Below are 27,952 nucleotides of genomic sequence, written 5' to 3' on the forward strand. Positions count from 1 at the left end.
TGCTGACTTTGCCTCTCCACGTTCTGCGACCATATCTCCTCGTTTTTTCCTCTTCCTCCCACTGGATCTGGGTCTCTCCCTCTGTCCTTCGGTGTGTTTCACACCGTTTCTCCTTTTCTTACTTTCATCACCTTGTTACTGTACTTTCTTCCCATCCTAAACCTAACATCTTGCCGCTAATTTCCATAAGAAAGATGCTGACGTGGTGCTGAGGGGAGAGCGAGCATATAATAAATGTGAGTATTGTACATATGTACATGGAAATTGTCCATTTTAATAACCATTTATACTGGAGGCAATGAGTAAAAGCCTCACTGATCAACACATTTCTGCCACTGATGGATTCCTATTAAAAGAAAGCTGCATTATTATGATGGAAAAAGAAGAAAGACGTAAAGAAGGCCTGAAGGAGAGTGAGAAATAAAAGGGAAAAGAAACTCAGGAAGACGTGAGACACAGAATTTGGACCGAGGAATAAACAGAGAAAGTAAGAGAAACTGAGAAAATAAAAAAGATGAGTAAGAAAAACAACTGAAAACACAATAAATCAGGTCTGGTCTGCAAAGTAAAAACGGATAAAAGAAAAGAAAGAGAAGAAGCGCTCGGTTGAACCACAGCAGATAACAGCTGATACCCGATTACAGAAGGATGCAGAAGATCAGTAGTTTCACAGTTTGGCTCTTGAGTTAATATAGTTAATATAGTGTATAGTGAACCCTGAAATGTGTAAATACGCACATATTAAAAAAAGATATATATATATATATATATATATATATATATAATAAAAAGATCATCTGATACATATCAGGTCTTAAAATGAAACAACTGATGACACATTATTGTTACGGTTGTTATTTTGATAGAAAGTGAACCACAACACAGAAGCAGCATTTAAAAAAACTAAGTGAACCCCTGATCCAGCAGCAGTGAGTTGCAGTAATGGTTTCCTGTGGGACGTTATCAGTCTCTCTCATGGTTCTGGAGGAATCTCGGCACTCTTCTCTCCAGCGCTGCTTCAGCTCATTGAGGTTTGCAGCATTGGTTTCTGCACAGCTCTCTTAAGGTCCCACCACAGCATTTCAGTCAGGCTGAGGTCTGGACTCTGACTGGACCATTGCAACACCTTGATTCTGTTCTTTTTCCCACATTCTGCTGTAGATCTGCTGCTGTGTTTGGGATCTTTGTCCTGTCGATGAGCCAGTTTCAGCCCAGCTTTAGCTGTGGGACAGATGGCCTCACATCTGACTCTAGAATACTTTGGTATCCAGAGGAGTTCATGGTGGACTCAATGACTGCAAGGTGCCCAGGTCCTGTGGCTGCAGAACCAGCCCAGATCATCAGCCCTCCACCACCGTGCTTGACAGCTGGTATGAGGTGTTTGAGCTGATATGCTGTGTTTGGTTTCCTCCAAACGTGCTGCTGTGCATTAGGACCAAACATCTCCACTTTGCTCTGGTCTGTCCAAAGGACATTGTTCCAGAAGTCTTGAGCTTTGTTCAGATGCAGCTTTGCAAACCTAAGCTGTGCTGCCATGTTCTTTTTAGAGAGAAGAGGCTTTCTCCTGCAGCCCTTCCAAACAAGCCATCCTTGTTCAGTCTTTTTCTAACTGTGCTGTCATGACCTTTGACCTTTAACATGCTAACTGAGGCCTGTAGAGTCTGAGATGTAGCTCTGGGCTTCTTCACCTTGGGGTGAACTTGCTGGGACGTCCACTCCTGGGAAGATTGACAGCTGTCCTGAATGTTTTCCACTTGTGAATAATCTTTCTCTCTGTAGAACGATGGACTCCAGATAGTCTGGAAATGGCCTTATAACCCTTCCCAGATTGATGGGCAGCAACAATTGCTTCTAAGTGATGACTAATAATGTTAAGCAATACTAATGCTCCACAGGTACAATAATAATTGAGAGTAGCCTCTCATTTTGACTCATTAGTCCCACTTGAGCTGTGACATGTAAATGGCTGAGATCAGCTGCCGTAGTGATTGATTGAAATTAAAATCTGCACACATTTAGGTCTTAGTTAGCATTTGCTGTCGTGAGTTCAGGGTTAGGGTTCTCGCTCCTCCCGACAGGTTGCCATGACAACAACTTACCATGACCAAACTAAAACCACAGAAAACAGCGTTTTACTCGTGTGTTCCGACCGTTTTTCACCGTGGCCTGCGATGGTCGTCCTGTTGTTGTCGAGCAGGAGGGTGAACAAATCCAGTTTTAATAAGGGCTTGTAGCTCATAATCCTTGCCCGCCAGCAGGTGAGGACCAACATATGGGGCGAGACCTCAACGAAGGGACAGCACAGACACACAGCAGCTGTCACTTGTTTTCCAAACCAGGACGGATCCAACAAGAGCACCGTGGGTCTTTGGGAGTCGGGCCAAGAGAGCGAAGAATGGAAAAGGTGGGAAAAGGAGGGGCAGATACATGAATGCAAAGACCAGAAGGAGCACGAAAGAAGGAAGATAGGCTTCTTCTCTCCTCTGCACATGCTTCCTGTCACCATTACACTTTCTGAGCGGATAAATGGCTCAAAGTTAAGTACTTCATGGTTATTATAAGAGAACAAGAAGCACAATATTTTTCTGTGTTGAACTCAAGTGTGTTATAGCTCAACTAATTTACCACTTTGCTGTTTTGTAAACATAATATGTTTGACTAGTGGGACTTGTTCATGGTTACTTTGCCCTTGTGTGCTTTACAGCGATAAAGTTCTTTCTGTGGAGGGAGAGAAAAAAAAATCAATTTCCCCCCTGACTGATTTGATTACACACAGCACAGACACTGTAAACCTCACTGTTGTCTTTCAGCCTCACAAAGTCCCCTTTTTGTTGTTGTTTTGGCTTATTTCAAACGGCTAACAGAGGTTTTAACGAACCAAAAGCCACAGTAATCTTTGAGTTTAAAGGAAAGCTTTCATGAGTCGTGCATCCGATGCGGTTTGCGCCTCTGCATGTCCCTTCCTGTTCCTGCTCTCTTACCGTCTGTCGTCACTCCCTCTCAATCATTTCCAGCGCTCCTCTTTTCTGCCTTCTGGTTGGCTGCAGCGCCCCTCATTTCCTCCTCTCTTTTCCTCTTTGCCTCTCCTCCATCTCAACCCATTTCTGCCTCTTATGAAGTGTGAAAAATGATCATCTGCAGGATGAAGTGGACAGAATTCGCCGGCTTAATGGCCTGACAAAATGAATCGCGACCTTCCTCGCCATCCATCACCACTCCGAGGCGACCGCGGTTAAGATCTGTGAAGGTGCTGGCTTATTGATTACTAGTTGTAACTACAAAGTGTCTGATTCAGTGCTCGCGCCGTGGCACTCGCAGCGAGGGGGTTGGGGAAGGTGGAAGGGACTGCAGGCGGCTTTAGCGCGCTCGAAAAAATCTTCTTTTGATAGATTTTAAATGGTGAATTATTGATTTCTGTCTGGTCCAAGGCCTGGCCGAGCGGGCCGTAGCTATTTGTCGGAGGTATAATGGCGGACACCCGTTTCTGCTGGCCACCATCAGTCATTTTGACACCAGGAAAAATGAGCGAGGAAGGAGGAAAGGGAGGAAAACAGAGGTTAGGAAAGCGAGAAATAACTCAGCAGTTCAACCTTTTACCTGCACTCGTTTCCAGCTGAATCTTTTGCCCAAACATCACCCGAATTACCTTGAATAATGTGCGTATTGTTTTAAAGCATCAACTCGTGCTGCTTTGTAATGGTTTGTACAACAACAACGCCCACGAAAAAGCGGCGCACAATAACATTAACACCCTCCAAACTTTCCTCATTATCATGTATTAGCTGGAAGTCGTGAAACTGTGGGGGTGGCATGAGGTGGAGGATAATGACCTACTAAGGGACCAGACCATGAAAAGGTGATTACTGCTCTTAATTGCTGTCCACAGAGGATGCCAGACAGCAGGCAGGTAGCATTAATCTACATTAAAGCAAACCAATGCTTTTCTGCTGATTCACACTCATTTAAGGCTGTGTGTTGTTGCGCTGATAAGCTTGAATTAATAGTATTTTTAATGCTGAGCTACAAGAAAGCGTTCAGCGGTTAATTCAACGCGCTTCGGGCCTCACACACCTGAAGAGATGCAATGATTACCACTGACAGCGGCCAAAAATCTGATTTTCTCATCACAGTGACATGTTCCTGGTCTCTGGTCTCTGTACGAATAAAAGGCAGCCCTTTAGAAAGTGTGGACAGACGACCACAACACTGCTTCTGAGAGGAATTCCACTTTTATTTTGTGCCTGATGATCATTTCGTGTCATCACAGGAACCTCACACCACACCAGAAGCTGAAATCTGAGGACTGTGACCTAATTTATCCACTGAAATGGAATATAAATGACACTATATATAGAGATATACACTGCCTGGAGAAAGAAAGAAAAAAAAAAAGTCCCCACTTATTAGTTTTTCCATCAACAGATATATTCTTCCCCGATGGCACAGCCATATTGCATCGTGACACCATCAGGATTCATAGCGCCACCGAGAAGACTTTACACGGCGAAACACTCTGACATCATCAATACAAAGTCGTGGCAAATAAAAAATCTACGCCGTTGTGTGCTGTAGTCAAAGGTGAAAGTGTTTGTGCTCGATAGAGAATAAAATACATCTAACCTTAATGTTACACCATTTCTATGCAAAGTAGCACAGAAAAAGTCATTTAAATACTATAATTAATTAATAGTCAACACGAATCATTGCTCATCGTGACAGATGATGATGAATTTACGTTTTTTATCCTCAATAAAATGCAATTTGTTCATATCTAAATATCAGTTAACACGAGGGCTACCTTTTAAAATACAGTGTCATACATTTCTCTTAAATTAACATGAAATCAGTTACAATATTTCTGGCTTTTATGTTGAAAGTGAGACTTTTTACCCCAGTTTTGTGATTCAAAACGTCATAATTTAGATCAAACCCCAGTGGGTTGGCAATGCAATGTTTTGGTCCTGAGAAAAACTGAAATTAGGTTGGGAGCAGGTGGTGGCTGCCACCCACACACCCTCCACCCGACACACACACATTCCTGGTGGGAGGTCTGAGGTCTGGCCCTCCACATTCCACAGACAAGTGTCTAGCACCTGCTAGGCCTCAGTCAGCCTTTACTGGCCAACAAATTAGGACGGGCGGACACACTCCAAATCCGTTTATTTTACAGTCTGTGTATTTGTGTGAGGTGGAGAGACTCAGAGAGAAGAGGAAAATACATTTTCAGGACAAAGCAACTGTGCAAACAGAGATTTAAATCGTTGTGAAATCATGAAAAGTGTGAGAATAACGAAATTAGGAAGAAAAAAGAACTAGAAACTTGATGAAAATGTCGGGACGCGGAGTAAAATGTGAATAAAACAAGAATGCGGTGGTTTGCAAATCTCATATCAAATGTTGAAGGTGAGACGTTTGAATATTTAATGGATAATTTGAGCTCAGAAAAGTCGGGACAGGAGCAACAAAAGGCTGGAAAAGTAAGTGAAACTAAGAGGAAACAGCTGGAGGAACTAATTAGGTTAATTAACAACAGGTCTGGAACATGATTGAGGAAAAAAGAGCACCTGAGAGAGGAAGAGTCTCCTCAGGCAGCTCTGCATTAAAAACAGACCTGACTCCATCAATGCTGAAAGGTAGAAACAGGTTTCAGAGCAACATCTGCTCCCTTCTTCAAGGAAGGCCTTGCATATTTCAGCAGGACAAAGCTGAACCACATCCTGCATCTATTCCAGCTGCAGGGCTTCATGGTAGAAGAGTCCAGCTGCTGCACTGACCTGCCTGCAACGATTAGACGACTCTTAAAATCGTTGACGAGTAATTTAATAGTCGATGCGTCGGTTTTTTTTCCCCAAACTTTATTTTTCTCTCAAAGCTGCTGCCTTTCTGTTCTTGACACACATTCGCAGTCGTGGTAACCGGGGTCAGCCGTGATGTCACAGGAAGTTAAACCAGACGGGCTCTGGTATCGTGGCTCCTTGGCAACGGAGCTCAAAAGTGTGGGAACATTTTAAGAAAACTAAAGACAAATGTGTGCAATGCAACAAGGCAGAACGATGCACGAGCACCTGAAAAGGAAGCATGTTGTTGTGGCTGATTGTTATGCTAACTGGCTAGTTAGCTGCTAAAATTAGCATAAACAGAGAGTTAGCTTGCTACTTACTCATATTGATAGCTGTAAACGTTAACATTAGCGATGACGATGTGATTAATTAGCTTTAGCACACATATTTCATGTGTTTTCTGTAACGTTTTAACAGTCATGTGTTTGAACAGGAACGCTAATGTTTTCTAACGCTACGTTTCAGTGCTAAAAAAGTACGTTCATCTTCAATGGACAGCTTTGTTTCAAAGCTAGCTACATGCACACCTCACTGACTGAGTCCATATTGAACATGTTGCTGTTATATTAGAGTCAGCGAGACCAAAACTTTTTGTGAATAATGCCTGCCTCATCTGATTTAAATGCAGCTTTGTTTGATGCCAGAGACAAATGAAGGAAAGAAAAACCTAAAAAAAAAAACGTAAGTATTTATTTTTGTGTGTTTGCTTCACAGTTAAATAATTGTTTGTTGCAACAAGCTGCATATTTCATCAAAGGGTTAATGAACTATGATATTAATTGTCTTTTTTTTAGTTGGCATCTACCTTAAACACTCCAAGCTGAAAGCTAATGATGGTTATATAAGATGGTTATATTAGCCGACTAATCGAAAAAAAAATATATCGGTGATTAGTCGACTATTAAAATAATCGTTTGTGGCAGCCCGACTCCAGATGTTTCACCACCTGAAAACACTTAAAATACAACAAAGATGCAGAGCAGCGGGAATCCTCAGTCCCCAGATGTTTACAGATGTTGTTAAAAGAAGAGGGAACTCGACACAGTGGGACACATGGACCCGTCCCAACGTTTTTTTAGACGTGCTGCTGCCATCAAACTCAAGATGAGCTGATATTTCTCATGAAATAGTTGGACGTAGAAGCAGCATTTAGCTGCTATGCTGCAAACAAGTGGAACAAACTGCCAGAGGAGGTTAAATCCAGGTTAAAAACATTTATTTTCTCATGTGTCTATGCATGAAATCTGAGACTGTTGCTTGTTTTTATTCATTTTAATTCTTTATCTTTATATTCTTTTACACATTTTAATGCTTTTTCTGCTCCCCGCTGAAAGGCTTTTATTCTATGTAAAGCATTTTGAATTGTTTTGCACATGAAATGTGCCACAAATAAACTTGACTTCTGTTTTTATTCACACTTTACACAGCGACACAACTTCTAGTTGTAAAAACACTTTGGTATAAAATACTCTGGATATCGTTGCTCACCCACAGAGAATAAAAAGCATGTTCGTACAAATGCACACATACCTTCAGCAGCCCATGTCTGACAGGTGCACATGTCAGCGGTTAGTTCAACCTGGATCAGAGCATTTGCTCTCACTCAGTAGCAGCCAGGCCCCAAGGGCCTGTGTGTGTGTGTCTATATAACCCATGGTTCCAATGCTCAGTACCCAGACACTACCCATATTGTTTTCCTCAGTGGAGCTAGAAAAAGGAAGCTGATTTACAGAGCTATCTGGCACCGGAGCACACGGATGCATGACTGACCCGGCCTAATGGAGTTTTCAGCTTTGGATTTACACTTCTCCATCTCTGCAAAGAGCAGAGCTGCTCATAAGCACCCAGCGGCTGCTGCACGCCTCTGTGGCAGCGAGCTCCCCGAGCCTGTCCTGGAGCTGCCACCCAGCCTGCTTCGCTGCAAACGCCCTTCAACCTCTCAAGTGTTTCTCCGTGAACGTAACGTTTGAGAGGATATTTAAGCATACATGTCCACAGAGTGCTCCCAAAGCATCTCTGCAGTCAATCAGGGACAGAGACAAGGTTACGAAGCGTCAAAAAACAGCCGAGAGAACAGGGAACGAAAGGGTCAGTTCTTGGGAATTAGCCATCATCAACAATGTGGGCCTGAGAGTTGGAGCCGATAATTCTGGGAATCCTACATTAACGATTTAACTGGACCTAAATCGGTTTCATCTGTGTCGGATTGCTGGACTGCCATCAGGGCAGGACTGTGTAACTGTGTGCAGCTGCCCCCCAAGCTCTGGCCTTAACAAATTACCCATTTCACAGCCCACAAAGCATTTAGCCTTCAGTCTATGTGAACAAATCCATTCCTGAGCTTATGGAAGGACACCCACCCAATATTTACACCAACCTCTCCGTTCCTCAACCAGTTTATGTTCTTAGGGTTGAGGATGCACCTGTAATGGATCCGGATCAATACGTCTCCACTCGGTTTAACTCACAGCTGAGGACCTTTTGTCTTTGACAAACCTGTGACTTTACCATTAAAAAAATCATTCTGGGTGGATTTTTCTCAGTAAAAATTCAAATTGCACAGAAACAGAGAAGGTTTCCAAATCATTTGAGTCCATTTTTTTAAACTTTAAATGAAAAACTCGAGGTCTTCAGATTCTGGATCGACTGCTTTCACCTAAGAAGTGACAACAGGGAGGAGGCAGAAGAGTTGGAACAGCTTGCAACTGTTTGGAAGATTGTAAAAGCAGACGAGGATAAAGAGTCAATGGACCGGGTCCATGACTCAGCCTCCATATATTTCCTAACATCCAGTCAGTTGATCTCTTTGAGCAGACCATCGAGAGTCCAGCTCGCCGGCGACCACCCTGTGCTGCAGCTGCAACTGTCACATCCCAGTTGATCACAGGCTAATGTCTGTTTTATTTTATCAGGGAAACAACACGACCACCAGGCCCTGCTATGAAGTCCTGAGCAGGGTGACCGAGGCTAGGTGGCCAGAACCAGGAAGCCAGCAACTGTTCCTGTCAGCCGCTCACCACCGCTGTGATAAACCAGCATCCAGCGAGCAGGTTGAGCTGCTTTGTCCTTTGTTAAGTGGGGTTGTGTGAAGTGTCTTAATTTAAACATCCTGCTGTTGTTTACTCATGGACTGAGTCCATAAAGGGTTCTGTTCGATAACGTACGGCTTTACCTTGATTTGTGCTTGAAGATCTGTGCTTTTTCCAGGTTTTTCAGTCATTCTTCATGGATCAAAGTTGATATTTTGGGTCGGTCACAGCTGATGTAATCATGCAGAGACACATTGGGCATTTTCGTGTGTTTATTCTAAACTTCTCTCACTGTTTTTTGTAAGAAGGTCTCGAACGCGCCGCGTCAGACTCAACAAACTTCGGGAAAAAGCGTGTAAACGACCTGCGTAAATGATGAATGCCACCGTGCGTGTTTAAGTGCACGAGGATAGTACATGTGCATCCAAAATAATACCATCTAAGGCCACGCTTCCTCTCTCCTGTGCCAGGAGTCGTGAGAATGGCATCAAGGCGCAGGAAGAACAACTTTACGGCTCTGAGGTTGAAGCTTTGCTTTCAGAACCTTTTAGCAGTGTCAGCAGTGGAATTACAGGACCTGCTAAAGCCAAGAAATGGGAACAAATTACGAGTTGCTGTTAACCTGTCACCTGCAGTTTGTGATGTCACCGAAATAAAGAAGAAATGGTTTGGTAGGAAAATGGCTTAAAAAAGAGCTAAAGTCTCGCCACGGGCAGGCGCTCGATGACTGAAACTAAACCAATCAGCTGTTGCCTCATCATGACGGCACTCTGATGGGAAGGTCTATGGGGGTCTTCTGCTCTGCCTGGGCTGGTTCAGGTAGTGGGAGACCCTGGTTCATGGAAATATTGTGCAAAATGTAGCATGCCTCCTATAGAGCAGTCCCATCGGGTCGCGGGGGGGTGGAGCCTATCCCAGAGGTCATCGGGATAGGCCATCACAGGGCGCCTTGTTATATAAAGACTCAAATTAACCTCCAATTAGTGCAGAATTTAGGTCAAACAGAATAACGTCAGCATAATTATGGGGTAAAATGTAAATATTTATCTATGAGCGCTTCAAAGTGATTAAATATACAATCCGTCAGTCAAGAAAACTTGATCTGAATAACAGCGGACTATTTTAGGTCTGGATCTCTCGTAAATTCTGTTCGTACCTGAAAGAAAACTCAATAATAAATAATAAATAAATGATTTAAGAACAAATCTGTTCGTACGAACGGTTCTTGCATGAGACCCACTGATGTTCTTTAGCTGAAAACAAAAGAAATATCCCTTAAAACCACCGTTACTGACCAGATATTTAACATTCAGTGATGCTGAGGCGGGTGCTTGGCGCTCCCTTGTGATCAGCCTATCAGTTAAATACACACTGTCCTCCATTTGTCTCCATCTTACCGTTTCCAAACGGTCTGGTTTGGAGCCAGAGGCTCTTTATTTCAACAAACTCCTGAGCATCTACAATCCAAGACTCAAAAACCAGAAAGTCATCGTCGGCCCCAGAGCAGAAGCCTTGATCCAGCTACAAATGTCAGCAGCAGCTAATGAACGGTGTATTAACTGGAAATAATGATTTCCCTCATCCAGTTGCACTTCTCTGGATTCTCTGGTGCTATAAGCATGCAGGAAGTGTTGAAAACAACAGCAGCGGGAGACAAAGAAGGCTCAAGAGTCTTAAGTAAGAATACGCCACTTATTATTTGATCAAATTACGCTTAATATATGCCGCAAAACAAAAGAAACCTTGAGAAAGAGCCAAACTGATTTCTTTATTGCCAACTTCCAGAGCACTAAGCCTGAATTTGTCTCCTGGGCTCCTTCTGCAACATTTATCGAAGAGAAAAAGAAACCAAGAGAGACAGAAAAAGAGAGGAGGATCAAGGTCTCTCCCTATAATTACAAAGATAGCACGGCCTCACTCCCTCCCCAGTGGAGCCTCCGAGGCGTCACTCCCCGTCCTTTCGTACAAAGACTGTTCTATCAGCCCGGGAACGGCATCATTGCTTGTAAATTAATTTGGGGTTCCTGTCAGCCGGGCCCTCTTCTTCTCTTATCTGGCAGCGTAATATGGAAGGCTGAGAGGCCTGGGAGATACTGCTGAGAGCGCTGGAGGAGCCAAGGTGAGGGAAACGGGGATGGAGAGGAGGCGGGGGGGTGGAAGTGAGTATTAAAGAGATAGATAGGAGGAAAGAGAGAGGCAGGGACAAACTAAGAGAATCAAGAAAGAGGCGAATAGGTCCCAGTTGGATGTCAGGAGCGGATTCGAGGAAGGACCTGACTCAGTGATAAGTGAATATGGTCTGGCATCCTATTTTACAGACACACACACAAGCCATTTGTCATCCAGACTGGACTCTACTCCGAGAGGCCTTCACCTATCAGCACTATTTGTCGCCGTGTCACAGACTGCGGATAAATCTTCTCCCAAGGATCCCTGTTTAAATCCGCCCCCCATTACCAAAGCTGCAGCCCTGTCACCGTCACATGAGCTCAATACACACTCACACCTCTGACCCCTTCAGTTGTTTGTAATTAACCCCTCACCCACTGTATGTAACCTCAATTCCCTAATGGCAATAAATGGGCCCGGCGACAATCCCATTAGCAGAAGGAGTCATGATGGCGAATTAAAGGGGACATTGGACCAAACGCTGGGCTGAAACTCAAGCTGGGTCGACTCAAATACTCTGGTTATGATTTCATTTCATGTTTTATTTCCACCAAATGCCCCCTTTTTTTTTATTAATTCATTAAAATAACAATTTGCTCACAATACTTACAGTGACTGTCGTGTGGAGTTAGACGCTCCTGCTGAATGCAGCTAATTTAGAGGCGATCCGTGGGAGGTTAAAAACAGAAGCAGCGCCAAATTAACACAGTTGCGTTACATATCTTATACATTTAGACTGTTCTGCTCTTGCATTGAATCCAGTGGGGACGACAGCTGATGGAGGCACACATTAAAAGCTTTTTAAAATTGATATTTAGAGGAGACACGGTCACTCAAGCACAGTTTTGAGGTGTATTTTGCCATCGTTACTCCATAGAATTCAACCAATATGAATAATTATGCATAGTTTTATAACCATGTATATTGCAAAATAAAACCAGCTCTTCTTCTACGATGTTAAAAACTGTTTAAGAGGAATATTAATTGTATTTTGAACTTGTTTTAAATTTCCACCTATGAGAGAGAAGGATACAATGTGAGAGAATATTTCCTAATAATTATTAATATGTCTTTATCGTTTAGTGCATCGTCCTAACTGTTTGCATAATGATGCCGTAGGTCATCATATTATGGTTTAAAAGCCTTTTTTCAGCTACATTTAAACCCGTATTTAAGCTATAATAATTTCCACGCTGCATTCCACTCACACAAAGGATATCTTCTTTTTAATGTGACGAACCAGAGCTGCCATAGCAATGAGATGCATTATATCCAGTTTTTACACAAAACAACAATGAGCAAAACAAGCCAGGAATATGGGAACATATTCAGATATTTGGCAGTCCTCCAGAGTGGCAGAAAACAACAGAGGCCATTTAAGCAAATGAACAATAAGACATGAATCATCTATTGTGGCCCGTTCAGCAGAGCTGGAAATGAATCCACAAGAAAAATTGGTTCATATCCAGATGTGCGGGGTGTGGAGGTAGACAGGGGCTGAAGCAACAATCCTGATGAATAAATCCCTCCCAATTCACTTCAACAAAAGACACTATTTAAGAATACAGTTTATACTGTCACAACTGTGCTTTTGTGTCTGGGGAGACAGGATAAAGCGTGTTCTCACATTTAAACCTGGAAAAATGCAAATAGCATCATTCTTTGCTCATTTCCCACCTTGTTATTTGTCATTTTATTCTAAATTTAAAAAGTGATGTGCAAGAAAAAGTAAATCCATCTTTTACAGAGTTTTTTTTAAATGCGTTATTTACAGCAGATTAATGTAAAAAGGATTAAACTCTTAATTACTTGTTTTTCATTTGCAGAACTGAGGAAAGCACAGACGAAAGAGTCTTGATTTCTTGCATTTCTGGTTATTTACTGCCATCTGGTGGTAGTTTCAGGAACAATCGTTTCACCCTCTGTTCAAACTTCCAAATGTGACATTAACAATTTTAACAAATTATTATAAATCAGTTAGTCATTGTCTTTTAGGGGATAGTTAAGCCAGTCAAAAAATTTAAGTAATTCAAAGTGTCAAAGTTTTTCTAGTCTCGTTCTTGTAATCTTTTAAGATCCTTTTATAAGACTATTTACAGAGAAGTGTTTGTTTGTTAAGCAACTTAACTCTGACCTATGACCCATTCAGGCAGAAAAAAGGCTCCAAACTCAAGGGATGAACCAGTGTTGTGTCGACACAGAACAGACAACTTAGCAAAGAAGCCGTTTTAAATTGGATCTTTAGGCACTTTAGTCACAAAGACATATCATTTGTTCTCATTTCTTTAGTTGCATCTATGAAAAACAGCAAAGAAAACACAGTTTGACAGACAGAAAATAGGATTTCTGCAGCAACAAGGTGATTCCCAAAGAGCTATTAGCTGAAAACTTGGCATATCTCAGCATGGTGTGCAGTGTGTCCTTAAAACATTTGAGGAAACTGGACAAGTGGAGGACAAAAGAAGAAGAGTCAGGCCTAAAAAACTATCTACAGCAGATGAACAGGATCTGAAAGTGATGTCCTTAAGAAAGAGGAAAAAATCCAGCTGTGACCTGACAGGACCTGAGAGATGCATCTGGACCTTCAGCTGATCCATCTACTGTTGGCCCAAGCCTCATCAGAAATGGTCTCCATGGAAGGGTGGCTGTCAAGAAGCCGTTCTTAAGGAAGGGAAACAGGGAGAAAAGGCTGAGCTGTGCCAAATGACACAAGAAGTGGACTGAAAATCAGTGGCAACAGGTCTTATGGAGGGATGAATCCTCCCCAGAGCCCAGACCTCAACATTATTGAAGCAGTGTGGGATCATCTGACAGAGAACGGAACAAAAGGCAGCCCACATCCAAAGAAGAGCTTTGGGATGTCCTTCAAGAAGCCTGGAGAACTATTCCTGAAGACTCCTTAAAGAAATGACAGAAAGCTGGTCTCAGAGGGTTCAGGCTGAGTTGGAGAATAAAGGAGCTCAGACCAGATATTCACTTTAAAGCTCATTAGAATTATACCAACTTTGTTTGGCCTTTTATTCTGTATTTACATTTATGAATGTGTTTCATGTTTCAATACTTATTTTTCTTATTTTTGTAATACATAAAGAAATGAGGAGTCCCTCCGCACTTTCCCACAGAACTCCAATCTGATAATTACTGGTTAACAAGTTAAAATGCTTTGCCTCTGGCTCTTGGAATTTGTCTTGGTTTCTTTACTCAGAGAGTTAACGGAAAACATATTTGGATTGTGGGCAGAACACAGGATGTCATCACAGGCTTTGAGAGACACCGATAAAAACTCTTCATAATTTTCCTGATTAACTGACAGGGCGAGAAGTCAACTGTTAGAAACAATTAAAGTAGTTTGTTAGATGCAGTTCAGCTACACATGCATGTTTGCATCTGTCTACTTTGTGTCAGTTGTCCACCATCAAATTAGAGATGCAACACACAGATTAATTTCCTCCACTGCAGCAGAGAATAAATCACTTGTAGATAATTACCAGAGGTGAGGTTATAACTGACACTCGGTTTCATCTTAATTACAGGAGGAAATGCGTTATGTTAATTTTATTGGGCTTGCATGAATACATCTTAGCTTAATCACACTTGTCACTGTTCTAATAAACGTTCACAACATCTCGACAGACAATTAATTCTTATGGCCAATTTATGATTTTAATAACCATGTGATGCTGTGTATCTAATATATTTAGTGTAAAGCAGACCATGTACGTGCAGTTGTGAGTTCTGCACATTCAAAACCACAGGGGGCACACTTTTAGAGGCTTACTCATTAACTCTGAGTGTGGACTTGGTGGTCAAACACAGCCTTGGTTCATTTACATATCCCTAATCATCATGTCAATGACTATTTAAGACAAAAACAATTACATTTTTCAAAGACCTCAGCAGACAGTGTCCCACTAACTGTGTCAGTGTGGACAGCAGCAACAACACTACTGAGTCAAAACAGAGTGAGCCTTTATAAAAACACAACTAAGAGGCGAAACCACACAAACAATTAACAGGAGAAAACAGCTAGCATAAAGTACAGGTGTTGGACTCACCTTTTATCGTAGAAGTTCACAAAACACTCTTACCTTTCATGTCAAAGTTTCCATGTCATGTTACATCCTCTCGACTAATTGTCTTGAAGTTTACTGGTTGACTGTCATGGCTGTTATTAAAAATTAACCGACCTGAAACAAAAGCGCAAAGTTAGCTGATACCATTAGCAACTGTGGGATAACAAGCTAGCATAGGCACGCCATAGACTAATTAAGATAATTTTGATATGTTATGTGTCGTGTTGAAATGCTAGTCTAAAGTTGGAGTCAAAATTCATCAGACAATTTCTATTTCATTAACGTGTTCTTACAGTTTTGCGGTGACAGAAACAGTACATTGTTTGATACTGGGTTCATTTAGCTTCTTATCTTCTATCTGTGGACTTATTTAGGGTGCAATACCGTTTCCTACCGCACAGGTTGGACCGCGTTCATTTGTCATTACGAGCGAGAGGGGCGCTGTTTCACCCATTTCACAAGTCGACAAAACCCTGGTCGTTTCTGATTATCAGCGTATAAATGTGTTTCGTTTTTAGACTGTTAAAACATTTTAGACTGTTAAAAAAACATCTGACGTTATTTTTTCACCATACCGAATCTAAAATGTTTCCAAAACATCTTTATGCTGGTAATCAGAAACTACTACGGACAGTTGACATGTGAAATGGGTGAAACAGCGCCCCTCTGGCTTGTATTGAAAGATGAACGTGATCCAATCTGTGTGGTGATAAATGGTATTACACCATTAAATAAGTCCACAAATAGAGGTCAATTAATTGGCTCTTTCAATTTAATAGCATATTCCCCACAACTAAATAACGCATTTAAATCATTTAGTCTCTTAAAACAAGATAAACAAAAACCTAAATTAGATATTTATTTCATGGTGGCCTTCCTCTGCATATTTTCCACACACATGCCAATTTTATTATCCTTTCATCAGCAGCACAGTTTTAGAGATTTTAATATGAAATTTCTAACAGGAAGTATATGGTTTGGGGGCGGTAGGCTCGTCTGGGTTCGGTCGCCAAGCCTCCCGAGCTGACAGCCAATCATAGGACAGATACATTTTTCGCACGCGACAACTTTCATGTTCGCTAAGAGGATACCTGGAGAACTTTCAAGTCGTCCTTTCGCTTCCCACCTCACGTCAACGTAAGAGATAAACGAGCTTTCACTGTGCCGGTTTTTTTGGAGCCTGCGTTGCCCGTTTCAGCCTGTTTGGCTCCATTGGAGCTCGTGCGGATTAAGCAAAAGCTCAACGGTTAAAATGATCGCGAGGCGTTACCGTTACCCAACGTTCGAAATGGGGTGGGGTGAGTTAAATGGTGTCCGAATGAGGCCTGGTGCGCGTTAGATTAGGTCATCCTGGGATGGTTAGCGACGTGCGTACAGACGCTGGTCGAGGCAAAACGGTCGCATTGATCCACAAATCAAGAAGCTCATTAATCAATAAGGGTTTCCGGTTTTTCGAGCTCGCGCATCCTTTAAAGCCCGAGCTTGGATGCTATTGTCAGGTCGTTAATTGTAAATTAACAAGTTCCCTTTTTGTTAACCGGCACCTGTCACGGAGTTGAGTAACACGGTAAAGGGTTGCTTTCTTCGCTACTTTAATACCAGAAACATTGTGATATCTACAGCAGAACTGCATCGTTTCGCAGCCGTACGGGTGGAGGATTTGGCCGTATTAATCCGGCTGACCCCCTTAAACTTAAAGGTGGTCTGGCATAAAAATTAAGTCTATATTTAGAAGTCAGCAGCAGGCTTTAAGAGGCTAATCTGAGATGGGGTTAGGCAAGACTCGACTCGCATGGAATGTGTTTATTTCGACAGTTTTTATGAAAAATACACGAGTATTAGAGTAATTGATTTGAATATTATTGATTAGATACAGAAATGCCACGAGGTTGCACTGTTATTGTACATATTTGACATTTATAATCAACGTGCATATGCTCAGTGACCTATTTTGCTATAATTAATAGTAATGTACTCCAGTGTTGTGGATTTAAGCTGAGGAGGTGGATGCACACACAGTGTTTACCCTTTTGCCTTTGTGGACAGCAGGTTTTATGATGCTGCTGCAGTTCATCAGAGGTGCAGTGGTGCATGCTGGGAGCAGGTCTCCTTGCAGGGTTGAGCGGCTGATCTGTGCAGGACGTAGCCTCAGCTCCTCTGCCCACCACCTCTCTGGTTTTGGGGAATCTCACGCCTCATCGTGCACCGCTGGTGACCAACCCAAAATCCTCATCACAGGTTGGTTTTTGGACACTTTTCTGACATTTCTTCTCATTCTCTGTCGTAATATCACGTCGAAAACATTCATAACATTCACTTTTTATTGTTTTATCACCGTAGGTGGGCTCGGGCAGCTGGGGGTCGGGCTTGCCAAGTTGCTCAGGTGAGTAGTTAATAATCAAAGTATCAAAATGTGGCACTTCTTGATCAAACATGGTGTTATTTGGGATGTTTGATGTGTTATTACAGATAATATCACAGTGATTTATAAAGACCTGGTGCTCATTTGCTTGTTAATTACATTTCTCTGAAGTGATAGAGTTTATGTTTCCCCTTCAGGAGGCAATTTGGAAGAAACAATGTGATCCTGTCTGACATCCGGAAACCCCCCAACCATGTCTACGATAATGGTGTGTGCAAGTTTCATGGTTTTTCTCACCAGCCTCATGTCATTTGTTCAAATACATCCATGTTTTCATTTTAACCCTGCAGCATATTCCTAAATTTGAGGCTAGTAATGAGGATAAATGAGTGCTGGGCTGAGCTTCCTGCAGTCCTGACCTGTCCCCAGTGGATAGAAAATGCAGTAACGACAACCCTTTGCACACCTTAAAGGGGAATTCTGGTATTTTTAAACCTAGATCTTATTCCTGGCATGAAATACGTTATATGGATTAACGGAGTGAACAGGGCTTAAGACGATGCAGCCTCTAAATAAGGCATTATCTGTCTTTATTTCACCAATACATTAAGCCGAATGAATGAACGTGTGCTATAGCTCTGTTAGCTCATAGCTGCTGTTATGTGGCTACTTGCAGCTATAGGAGAGCTAACGGAGGGATTTCTACACAGGCACTCTACTGGGACCACTTCATCCACACGCCCCCCTGCAGCACAGTTTATTCACTCCGTGCTCTGTGACAGTCGGCTAACTTCACACAGAGTTTGCTGCTGATAGTTTTGTGCAACATGGCAGGATATTTATCAGATTTTGACGACAACTTTGAGTAAGATGGACGTTCTTACCGGAGTGAATGAGCTGTGCTGCAGCAGCGGGCCTCGATGACATCATCCCAGTAGACGAGTGTGTAGAAAGCCCTCTATAAGCCCCCCGATAGCCCCAATAACAACAACACAGCAGCTATGAGCTAACAGAGCTATAGCACACGTTCATTCATTCATTCTTCTTAAAGTATTGGTGAAATAAAGACAGATAATGCCTTATTTAGAGGCTGCATCCTCTAAGCCCCGTTCACTCCGTTATATGGATCTCCAGTTATCTAAATATCTTCCGAAGGACGCCGACTTTCACCAAACTGTTCTCGGTGAGTAGATGAACGTATTTCATGCCAGAAATAAGATCTAGGTTTAAAAATACCAGAGTTCCCCTTTAAGATGTGTTTTCTGGAAGAATGGGAGCAGAAAATGAACGTCTGGAAACCTTCTTTGGGGACAGTAAAGTGGTAAAACGTTACTGTTTGAGCTTTGTTTGAAATGTGTTGAAGGCTCTCAGCTCTCCCTGGGGGTTCAGGACAGTAAAAACCCTGATTTTGACCTACGTCAGACAGAAAAAGGCAGATCATACAGTAGATGTTTTGACACATGTGTCCTGCACAGGTCCATTCATCTTCTCAGATATCCTGGACTATAAAAACCTCAGGGAGATTGTGGTCAACAACAACATCAGCTGGCTGGTACACTACTCTGCCGTGTTGTCCGCCGTGGGGGAAAATAACGTCGCACTGGCGAAGGAGGTCAACATCACAGGTGACCGCCGTCATAAGTGATCATTGGTTTAAGTTCTCAGGGTAACGTGCAATGCACTCATGCACAGCTTCTCTCTCTTCATAGGTCTCCACAACATATTAGACATTGCAACCGAACACGGTCTGCGTGTGTTTGTCCCCAGCACAATTGGTGCCTTTGGCCCGTCTTCCCCCAGGGATCCCACCCCCGAGCTGTGCGTGCAGAGACCACGCACCATCTATGGAGTCTCCAAAGTGCATGCAGAGCTGATGGGTGAGGTAAGACACACGAATACGAGCTCAGCTCTCGAAATACTCACCTGTGTTTCCTTTTGGCACAATCTCTCTGAGCCTCTTCCTCGCTCGTCTCTCAGTACTACCACCACAGGTATGGGCTGGATTTCCGCTGCCTCAGGTATCCAGGCATTATCTCAGCTGACTCCCAGCCTGGAGGAGGAACCACAGGTGAACAAGGATGCAGGGAACATGGTGGACAAAGCTGTTGAAGATGTCCCCAGAGCCAAACTTGATCGCTGTCTGATTTCACTGATGCATATTTCGTTTTTTTTTAATTCATTTCACAGATTATGCCGTCCAGATCTTCCACGCAGCAGTGAAGACCGGTCATTTTGAGTGCTACCTGCGCAGCGACACGCAGCTTCCTATGATGTACATTGGTATGCCAGCCCCTCGTATTACATGATGAAATATCAGGAACATTTTAAAGGGGAACTCCGGTATTTTTAAACCTAGACCTTATTTCTGGCATGAAATACGTTCATCTGCTCACTGAGAACAGTTTGGTGAAAGTCGGCGTCCTTCAGAAGATATTTAGATTCCTCAGGATCCATATAACGGAGTGAACGGGGCTTAGAGGATGCAGCCTCTAAATAAGGCATTATCTGTCTTTATTTCACCAATACTTTAAGAAGAATGAATGAATGAACGTGTGCTATAGCTCTGTTAGCTCATAGCTGCTGTTATGTGGCTACTTGCAGCTATAGGAGAGCTAACGGAGGGATTTCTACACAGGCACTCTACTGGGACCACTTCATCCACACGCCCCCCTGCAGCACAGTTTATTCACTCCGGTAAGAACGTCCATCGTACTCAAAGTCGTCGTTCACATCGTCAAAATCTGATAAATATCCTGCCATGTTGCACAAAACTATCAGCAGCAAACTCTGTGTGAAGTTAGCCGACTGTCACAGAGCACGGAGTAAATAAGCTGTGCTGCAGGGGGGCGTGTGGATGAAGTGGTCCCAGTAGAGTGCCTGTGTAGAAATCCCTCCGTTAGCTCTCCTTTAGCTGCAAGTAGCCACATAACAGCAGCTATGAGCTAACAGAGCTATAGCACACGTTCATTCATTCATTCTTCTTAAAGTATTGGTGAAATAAAGACAGATAATGCCTTATTTGGAGGCTGCATCCTCTAAGCCCCGTTCACTCCATTACTCCGACGCCGACTTTCACCAAACTGTTCTCGGTGAGTAGATGAACGTATTTCATGCCAGAAATAAGGTCCAGGTTTAAAAATACCGGAGTTCCCCTTTAACGAGTGATGCCAGCTTCACCTGAGTTCCCCTCTGCTGTCCAGACGACTGTATCAGGGCTACTGTGGAGTTCCTGGAGGCTCCGGCAGACTCGCTTGTCAGCCGCACCTATAACATCAACGCCATAAGCTTCACTCCACAGAAGCTCGCTCAGGTGATCCAGAAAGTGCTGCCTGACCTCAAGGTCACCTACAATGTGGATCCTGTTCGGCAGGCTATCGGTGAGATTTCTCAAGTATGTGCTGACGCTTTGGTTTTGCACCATAACTAAATAACTTTTGTTATTTGCAGCGGACGGCTGGCCAAAGGCACTGGAGGACAGCGCTGCAAGGCGAGACTGGGGCTGGAAGCACGAGTTTGACCTTCCAGAGCTGGTGCAGACCATGCTGGCACACATCACTCAGGGAAGCCAGCTGGCAGAAGCCAACTGAGCTGCGTCTGTGTGGCAGCTTCACAGAAGAGTTTCATTTGACAGTGAATGTGAATTTTAGTGTTTTTAGCCTTCATTGTTGTGTCTTATCAAAATCATCAAGTCTTACATCATATGTTCATGGTAAAAACATTCAGTGTTGTGCAAAAGTCTTAAGCCAACCCTCATTTATTATTACATTGCCACGAAATGGTGAAGTTGGTGCTTTGATATATTGCTTTAAACGTTCTTGAAGGACATCCCAAACTGCTTCAATAATGTTGAGGTCCGGGCTCTGGGGAGGATTCATCCCTCCAGAAGACCTGTTGCCACTGATTTTTAGTCCACTTCTTTTGTCATTGCACTGGACTGAAAATGGGAGAAAAAGCAGCTAATGTCCAAAGAAGAACTGTGAAAGACCTTCAGAAAGGCTGGAGAACTATTGCTGAAGATGATTTTGATGATTAAATGAAAGTCTGGCTGCTTGGAAGCAAAATATTTAAAAAATGAGGGATGGATCAAGACTGTAGACCTTAATATCAGGCAAGAAAACATTCCAAACCACTCACCATCACATGTTTGATTTGTGATTTTGTATCCGCCCTCCTCTCCCTTCTGTCCACCTCATTCCCATGTTTTTCCTCTCTCTTCTCTATCCATCCAACTTTTGTGCTTAATATGCCACAAGAGTATCACAGCAAGGTAATGTAATGATTTCAGCTCTCTTTCTGAAGGTTTGTCTGCATAAATTAGTCCCGTTGTGCTGCCAGCCTGCTGTACTCTAAGCCTTAAGAGGCACTTCTGCTGTCCTCAGAACCAGTTAATATCTGCTGTCCTCAACAAACACTTTACCTCTGATACAGTTTCTAAAACCGGGAACTCCACGTAGCGCCATGGCCTGCTGCAGCTTTCTGGTGGATTTTCAGGGAAAGAAAGGAGACTAGATTGTAAGAGCTGCTTGACTTTTGCACTGGTGTTTTTTAATGTAATGTATATTTAAACTGTTCTGTTGTTTTCTTTTCAGAAGCTAAGACTTTCTAGAATAAAGGCAGTGGTTTTTATGTTGATTTTATTTATTATGCTGTTCTTTGGAGCTTTTCCTGTCAAACCAGAAGGATGTTTCTGTGTTGTTTTTTTAAATAAATCCTTATAAGATGCTGTATTTTCGCACTTTTCCCTTGTAACCCTCCACACATGCTCTATACCACATATGTCCTGTCCTGCAGGTTTTAGATGTTTCCCTGCTTCAACACACCTGATTCAGATTAAAAGGATGTCTTCGAAAGATTGTTAAGTTCTGCACAAGTCTGCTAATGATGCACTGATCTGAATCAGGTGCGTTGAAGCAGTGAAACATCTAAAACCTGCAGGACAGCGGGCCTCGAGGACCGGAGTTTGACATCCCTGCTCTGTAATGAATGTCCACGACTGTAAACCACAGCTGTGGACATGCTGAGCAGAGGCTGATGAGCAAAAATGTGACAAAAAGCAACAATAAAAAGATGCAAAATGACCACAGGCACATAGAACGACTAAAGGAGATCATGAAGTTTCCAGAAAAGAGAAGAAGAAGAAAAATTAGACACACAACAGGCAGAGATTAAATAAAAGGCTCGAAAAATGACCAAAAGAAGATCTGAAATGATCAAAATGAGACAAAAAAACTACAGAAATGCGGCTTAAATAGAACCAACAACAACAGGTTGTGTCTCAGTCTGATGGCTGAAGTGGGGGCCCTTCAACAGGCAGAATCAATCCAAGACTGTTAAGTTCATTGGTTCAGGGAGTCTTTTATATTTCCAGTCCATCAGTTGACAAATGAATGCTTAAAACAGTTTCCCATAGAACACCCATAAGCAAAATAAAACTTTAACATTGGTGTTTTCTTCCGGCGGGTTTTATTCACTGAGGCGCCGCCCTCACACACTCTTTCCAGCCTCCTTCTCTGCCCCCGCTTTAGTTTTTGATGTTTGCAACTTGGAGTGTTTGCTGCTGGAACCTGTGTGAGGAGGAGCTGTGCCGGGCTGCCCCCCTGTGGCCAAACCTTCCTGCTGCAGTTTGAGAAGCACGATGTCGATGAGCAGCGAGGCCTCTTGGTTCAGGGTCGCCACAATCTGGCTTTCTGATGTTCGAACTTCAGCCCGGACCAACTCCAAAATGCTCTGCACAGGGAAGCAGACACAATACTCGTCAGGTTATGAAGGATCTGTTCTGAATTTAAAGGCTCTCGGTGGTTTTCGGGCACTTTAAATGCTTTTGTGAGCTACCAGTCGCCTGTCCTTTGGGAGACTGCCACCCTCCAGAGTGACCCGAGGCCCATCTCTGAGACGTCTCAGCTCTCCTTCCTTCTGCTGCAGGCTGGAGAAAAGTCTTGCTCTGTGCCGAATGTGAGTCTCCCACTTGTCCACATCTGTCCCCTGCAGCATGATAACAGTTCTCTGATCAGGAGGGGCCACTTCTGGAAGTCGAGACACTCATCACGCCCTTTAAATTCATTCCAAGTATCATCCTTAAACTGCACAGCCACACAGTTTGCAAACCAAGTCTGCTGTGTTGGTTATCAGAAAGATCTATCTCAGTCACAAGTCTACAAACAAGTAAGTCCTTATTAATCTACTGTGTATTCTGTAGTTTTACGGCAGGTTAAAGAGACCCCTCGCCTCAGAATTTGAAGCCAAAATTCAGAGTTTAAACATAATGGGAGTGTATTAGAGTTCCATAAGTTATGCCCACGCAATGACGGTCAGATTGTGTGAAAAGATCACAAATATGCTGATGTTTTGATATAAATCACAGATATAAAAGATATTCTGTGCATGAATGTAGTTTAGAAGATTATTTTTGAATATTTTACATGATTAAATTCAGATTTCACGACATCTCTGAACTCTAAACCTGAACTTTCAGTGGAAAAATCCCCCAAAAATCATAAAATTCACAACCATAAAACACAAAAATGCAGATTCAGTCTGCAAAACGTCCAGCTTCCCATCACCTGGTTAAACTCTGAACGTTTTCTCACTTTTTCAAGCATCTTCTGGATTATTCTCCACGATAATAATGTTTTTTTTTAACACAATACAATAAATCCCTACCAAACATCATTGTAACACGTCATGTGTCTTCTCTAAAAGCTGCAGGACTAGTTCTGGGCCCAATGTTTTAGCAGAACTAAAGAAAGTGAAGCCTGGCTGCTGAATCCAGTCCGTTTTCCATGTTTAATAACAGCAAGAAAGTCTCAAAATGTCGGGTGAATGAAATAAAAAGAGCCACAGATACGGGTCCCTGGCTCATAAAAGGACAGCAGGAAGCAACAGGAAGTGCTTCGAGGGGTTTCCTCACCTTTGCTAAAGCACAGGGAGTCGGTGGCAGATTCACCTCCAGCTGCAGCTGGCCTATGGCCACGTTGGCTGCTCCACCTATCACCGCCTGGAAGAGCCTCTTCCTCTTGATGCAGGTATCTGTGAGGTAGTGGACGATCCCATGGTGGTGGACAGGAGTCAGGTTTGGTAGATGCTCAAAGAGCATGTGTCTCAGTGGGGACAACAGCTTGTGCACATTGAGATCTGATGGACACAAGAAAGGGAGGAGGTTTGTTAAACGTGTGCCGTCTAGAGCCAGAAAAGCCTCCAAGCCGACGCACTGGAGCCTTTTATAGGTCACTGAGGGAATGACTCACTTAAAATGACTCCCTCAGAGTCAGAAGTCAGGGTGTAAACATGAAATTTCACATTAAATTTGTGCACATGTTGCAGAATCCTCACTCATGACCGGCACAGCATAATGCCGTCTGCTGCGACCATCCAGCTGTGGGAAGATGCCTCTGGCGAGCTCGGCCGCCTGGATCACATCAGGCCAGGAGAAGCCACGGCTCTTGGTGAACATAAAGACGTCGTATACGAACTCTTGGTGGAAGCTCCGCCTCTGGTCAGAGAACTCGGGCCACGGGAAGTGAAGGCTGAGCCTCTGCACACCAGCATGCCTCTGAAATCACAGTTTTTGTGATGAGTTAGCATTAAAAAAGCCCTGCACTCTGTGCTCATGTTGCAGAAAGCCTTTGGGAGCGTTATTTAATTCATTAAACATACGTATCTGTGCCAAACGTTAGTTTCTCTTCTCTCCTTTTTGCTCGTGTGACCCTTTAGATTATTTACATGGCAACAATAAAGTTTATAGCGTGCATCATATCACAAATCAGAGAAAGTTAAGACGGTATTGAAAATATACACAAACAAACGAGCGATTTCCACATTTACTGTGACTATTATTTCACTGCAGACACTATGAACTCATTAAGTTTCTTCAGCTTTGCTTCACATGTTGATATGAATCCATTATTCTTCCATTTTAGTCCTGGAGCACATTAAAAAAGCTTTACCACTTTGTAATGCTGCTGTTCCTTCTCACAGCCCTTTAAGTCATTAGGATGAGAAGTTTCACTCGTTCATTTGTCCCATTCTTCCTTTAAAAGTGTGCTACAGCACAGGAAAGGTTTTCCACATATTCTTTGCTGGATAAAAATTGGTGCATACTAACAACTGAAATTAATTTAACAGTACAAAATATTAAATATGAAAGTCAAGGTGAACGTCAAAAATCAATCTTTTTTGCTTTCATTTTCATACCAGCCAAAATAAACAATATTTTGGGTTTGGCTTTTCAAAATACTTCCTGATGTGTAGAATAACAAAAACTGCAGTTAAAAAAAAAGACTAAACAATTCCTCTAAAAGTAGAGGATTGGTGACATAATACGACATAAAATTAAACAGGAGGATTAAGGATTAATTGGCAGAGTCAGTGTTCTGTCTTAAATAATACACTTCAGAGAGTTTAAAGGTCTTTCAGGGACAGAAATACAATGATTCATGATAAATGAAGCATTAGCTTGAAGCTAGCTCTAGCCCCGTTCACTTTGTTTCGGTCTGTGTTTCACAGTTGTATTTTCCTGCAGTGTTTGAATGAATTATCGGGCTTTTTCTATCTATTAATTTAAATCCTCGGGTGTGATTTCCCTTCCTGCCTACCTGGAGTTTGGCTATCTGTGTCATCTCACGCTTTGTAAGAGAATCCATCCTCGATAAGCCACTCAAGTGCACTCGGTTGCCATGAGAGACGGACGCGGCTACGAAAGAAGGGCGTACGCCGCTGCTGTGGACGTGATGACGTCGCTAAAACGTGCGACGTTTTTCAGGTGATGGAATTTGTGAATATTCTCTCGATTGTTTAGCGACAAATAGTTTCTGAATTAACCAACTGTTTGTAGTATATTGCTCGATAAATCTGTAGCTGTTTGTTGCGTATGTTTAGGTCAGTTATTTCTGTTGTTTCCAAGGTGTAATGGAGACCGTCCAAATCTAGAATTTCTGAGAAAAGGGGGAAAAACGCTATGTATCCTCGTCCTTAAAACTGTATGAGGTCTCAGTGTGTTAAAATAAAATGGCTGTTGACAAGGCTTGTAAGTCCAGGGCCACAGATGGCTCTGGTAGCTAATCCTCTTTAATGTGAATCCCACTCCTCTTCTATTCCGCCTTTCTCTCTTCTCCCATGCCTGTTATTTTCTCCACCTCCTCCTCGCAAATGAAGCGGAGGAGATGAGCGAGAGGGTTTGTTGTTTCTAATTTCCGGTCAGTTGGGTAGAAATAAAAGCTTTACACGCTATCATTTTGAGAAATTATTGTATGACTAACAGAAAGAGGGTGAGGTGTGTATTCGGGCCAATCTATTTGGGTTTAAAAGTTATATAAATTAACCTTTATGGGCCTTTAATTTATTTCTACACCTTATTATCTTTTAGGATGATAGGTTTGGGCATCCCTGGTCACATTAAAATGTGTGAATTAAAAAAAACAACGCACCACCAAAAGCTATAAAGCTAAAAATGACATATTTATTTGATGTTTATCCAAATTCACTTTTTATTTTTGTAAGAAAAAGCAAAAGTCTGGGCATCCGTCTTAATAATCACTTAATAACCCCTTTTTTTGGATTTGGATAGTCTTGTCAGCCAAGCCATCCTGTCTTACTCTTAAACTATTTTACAGGCATGTAATCTATTCATTTGAATGATTTTCTTCGGAACATTATTCTGAAATTGATCCACAATTTGTAGACACGTTTTTTTGCAGATTACTGAACCTCTGTTCATCTTTACCTCCGTAAGACTCTGCCTCTAAGGTGCTCTTTTTTAAACCCAGTCATGTTACTGACCTGGTTTTAATTAACCTAACTGGTTCCAACATGTTCCTCCAGCTGTTTCTTCTTAGTTCCACTTGCTTTTCCAGCCTTTTGTTGCTCCTGTCTCAACTTCTTTGAAGCGATTTGCTGCCGTCAGATTCAAGATATTCTTCATAAATCGTAAAATGTCACACTTTCAACAATTGATATGTCTTCTATGTTATGTTGTGAAATGTTGTTGTTTTCATTTACATTTCACACAGCATCCAAGCGTTTTTTTGTAGCTGAAGTTTTAAAATGCGAAGCAGTGTTACAGATTATTTTGAAAGTCTAAATCATTGTACTTCCGGTTACCTGCTGCTTGGCTGCACATGCGCCTCTTGACGGTCCGGGACAACCTGAACGCGCAGCGTCTCTCCGGCTGTCGGAGCGCTTCACGCCACGGATCGTGATACGCACAAGTTTACCACCTGAAATTCAGCTTTTCTTTGGATTTATTATCGGCTGCTGATCAGTCCTTCCTGTCGTCATGAATACAACTTGGTAAGATTAGTCGCTTTCTTTTTCCTTCTTTAGCTGCACCTGTTGCTTCATGGAACCGGTTCATAGAAAGTAAAAAGCACCTTTTGTGTCATGCGTATTTTAAAGGGATGTAAACAGCAACGAGGGGCGCATTTATTATTATAAATTCTGTTTCTTTGTGTGATCCAGTTGTTGGGACGAGCTGAGTCACACACT

At 42.5% G+C, this 27,952-nt stretch overlaps 3 protein-coding genes across 4 annotated transcripts; 1 reads left to right on the forward strand and 2 right to left on the reverse strand.

Moving 5' to 3' along the window:
• Nucleotides 1-16,154: 16,154 nt before the first annotated feature.
• On the forward strand, nucleotides 16,155-22,189 carry LOC140274599 (L-threonine 3-dehydrogenase, mitochondrial-like). Of its 2 annotated transcripts, none has more exons than XM_072370053.1 (10): nucleotides 16,155-16,248; nucleotides 17,158-17,349; nucleotides 17,452-17,494; nucleotides 17,671-17,741; nucleotides 18,949-19,098; nucleotides 19,183-19,355; nucleotides 19,451-19,541; nucleotides 19,661-19,753; nucleotides 20,674-20,850; nucleotides 20,921-22,189. In XM_072370053.1, the coding sequence occupies exons 2-10, from the start codon at nucleotides 17,166-17,168 to the stop codon at nucleotides 21,058-21,060; spliced, it is 1,122 nt and encodes a 373-aa protein (XP_072226154.1). In that variant the 5' UTR covers nucleotides 16,155-16,248; nucleotides 17,158-17,165; the 3' UTR covers nucleotides 21,061-22,189. The 2 variants fall into 2 exon arrangements, with proteins under 2 accessions (XP_072226154.1, XP_072226079.1); XM_072369978.1 differs by having other exon boundaries at nucleotides 17,161-17,349; nucleotides 20,921-22,188.
• Nucleotides 22,190-22,917: 728 nt separating this feature from the next.
• LOC140293849 (uncharacterized protein C8orf74-like) lies at nucleotides 22,918-24,621 on the reverse strand. Its single transcript, XM_072379560.1, has 3 exons — nucleotides 24,381-24,621; nucleotides 23,306-23,455; nucleotides 22,918-23,200 (listed from the first exon to the last, which is right to left on the reverse strand). The coding sequence occupies exons 1-3, from the start codon at nucleotides 24,564-24,566 to the stop codon at nucleotides 22,958-22,960; spliced, it is 579 nt and encodes a 192-aa protein (XP_072235661.1). The 5' UTR covers nucleotides 24,567-24,621; the 3' UTR covers nucleotides 22,918-22,957.
• Nucleotides 24,622-24,770: 149 nt separating this feature from the next.
• Nucleotides 24,771-26,283, reverse strand: LOC140291022 (uncharacterized protein C8orf74-like). Its single transcript, XM_072379387.1, has 2 exons — nucleotides 26,065-26,283; nucleotides 24,771-25,022 (listed from the first exon to the last, which is right to left on the reverse strand). The coding sequence occupies exons 1-2, from the start codon at nucleotides 26,110-26,112 to the stop codon at nucleotides 24,771-24,773; spliced, it is 300 nt and encodes a 99-aa protein (XP_072235488.1). The 5' UTR covers nucleotides 26,113-26,283.
• Between the last annotated feature and the right edge of the window lie 1,669 nt (nucleotides 26,284-27,952).

Source organism: Leuresthes tenuis, unplaced genomic scaffold, assembly GCF_036924035.1.
Source record: "Leuresthes tenuis unplaced genomic scaffold, fLeuTen1.0.hap1 SCAF_1, whole genome shotgun sequence".
Taxonomy (NCBI): domain Eukaryota; kingdom Metazoa; phylum Chordata; class Actinopteri; order Atheriniformes; family Atherinopsidae; genus Leuresthes; species Leuresthes tenuis.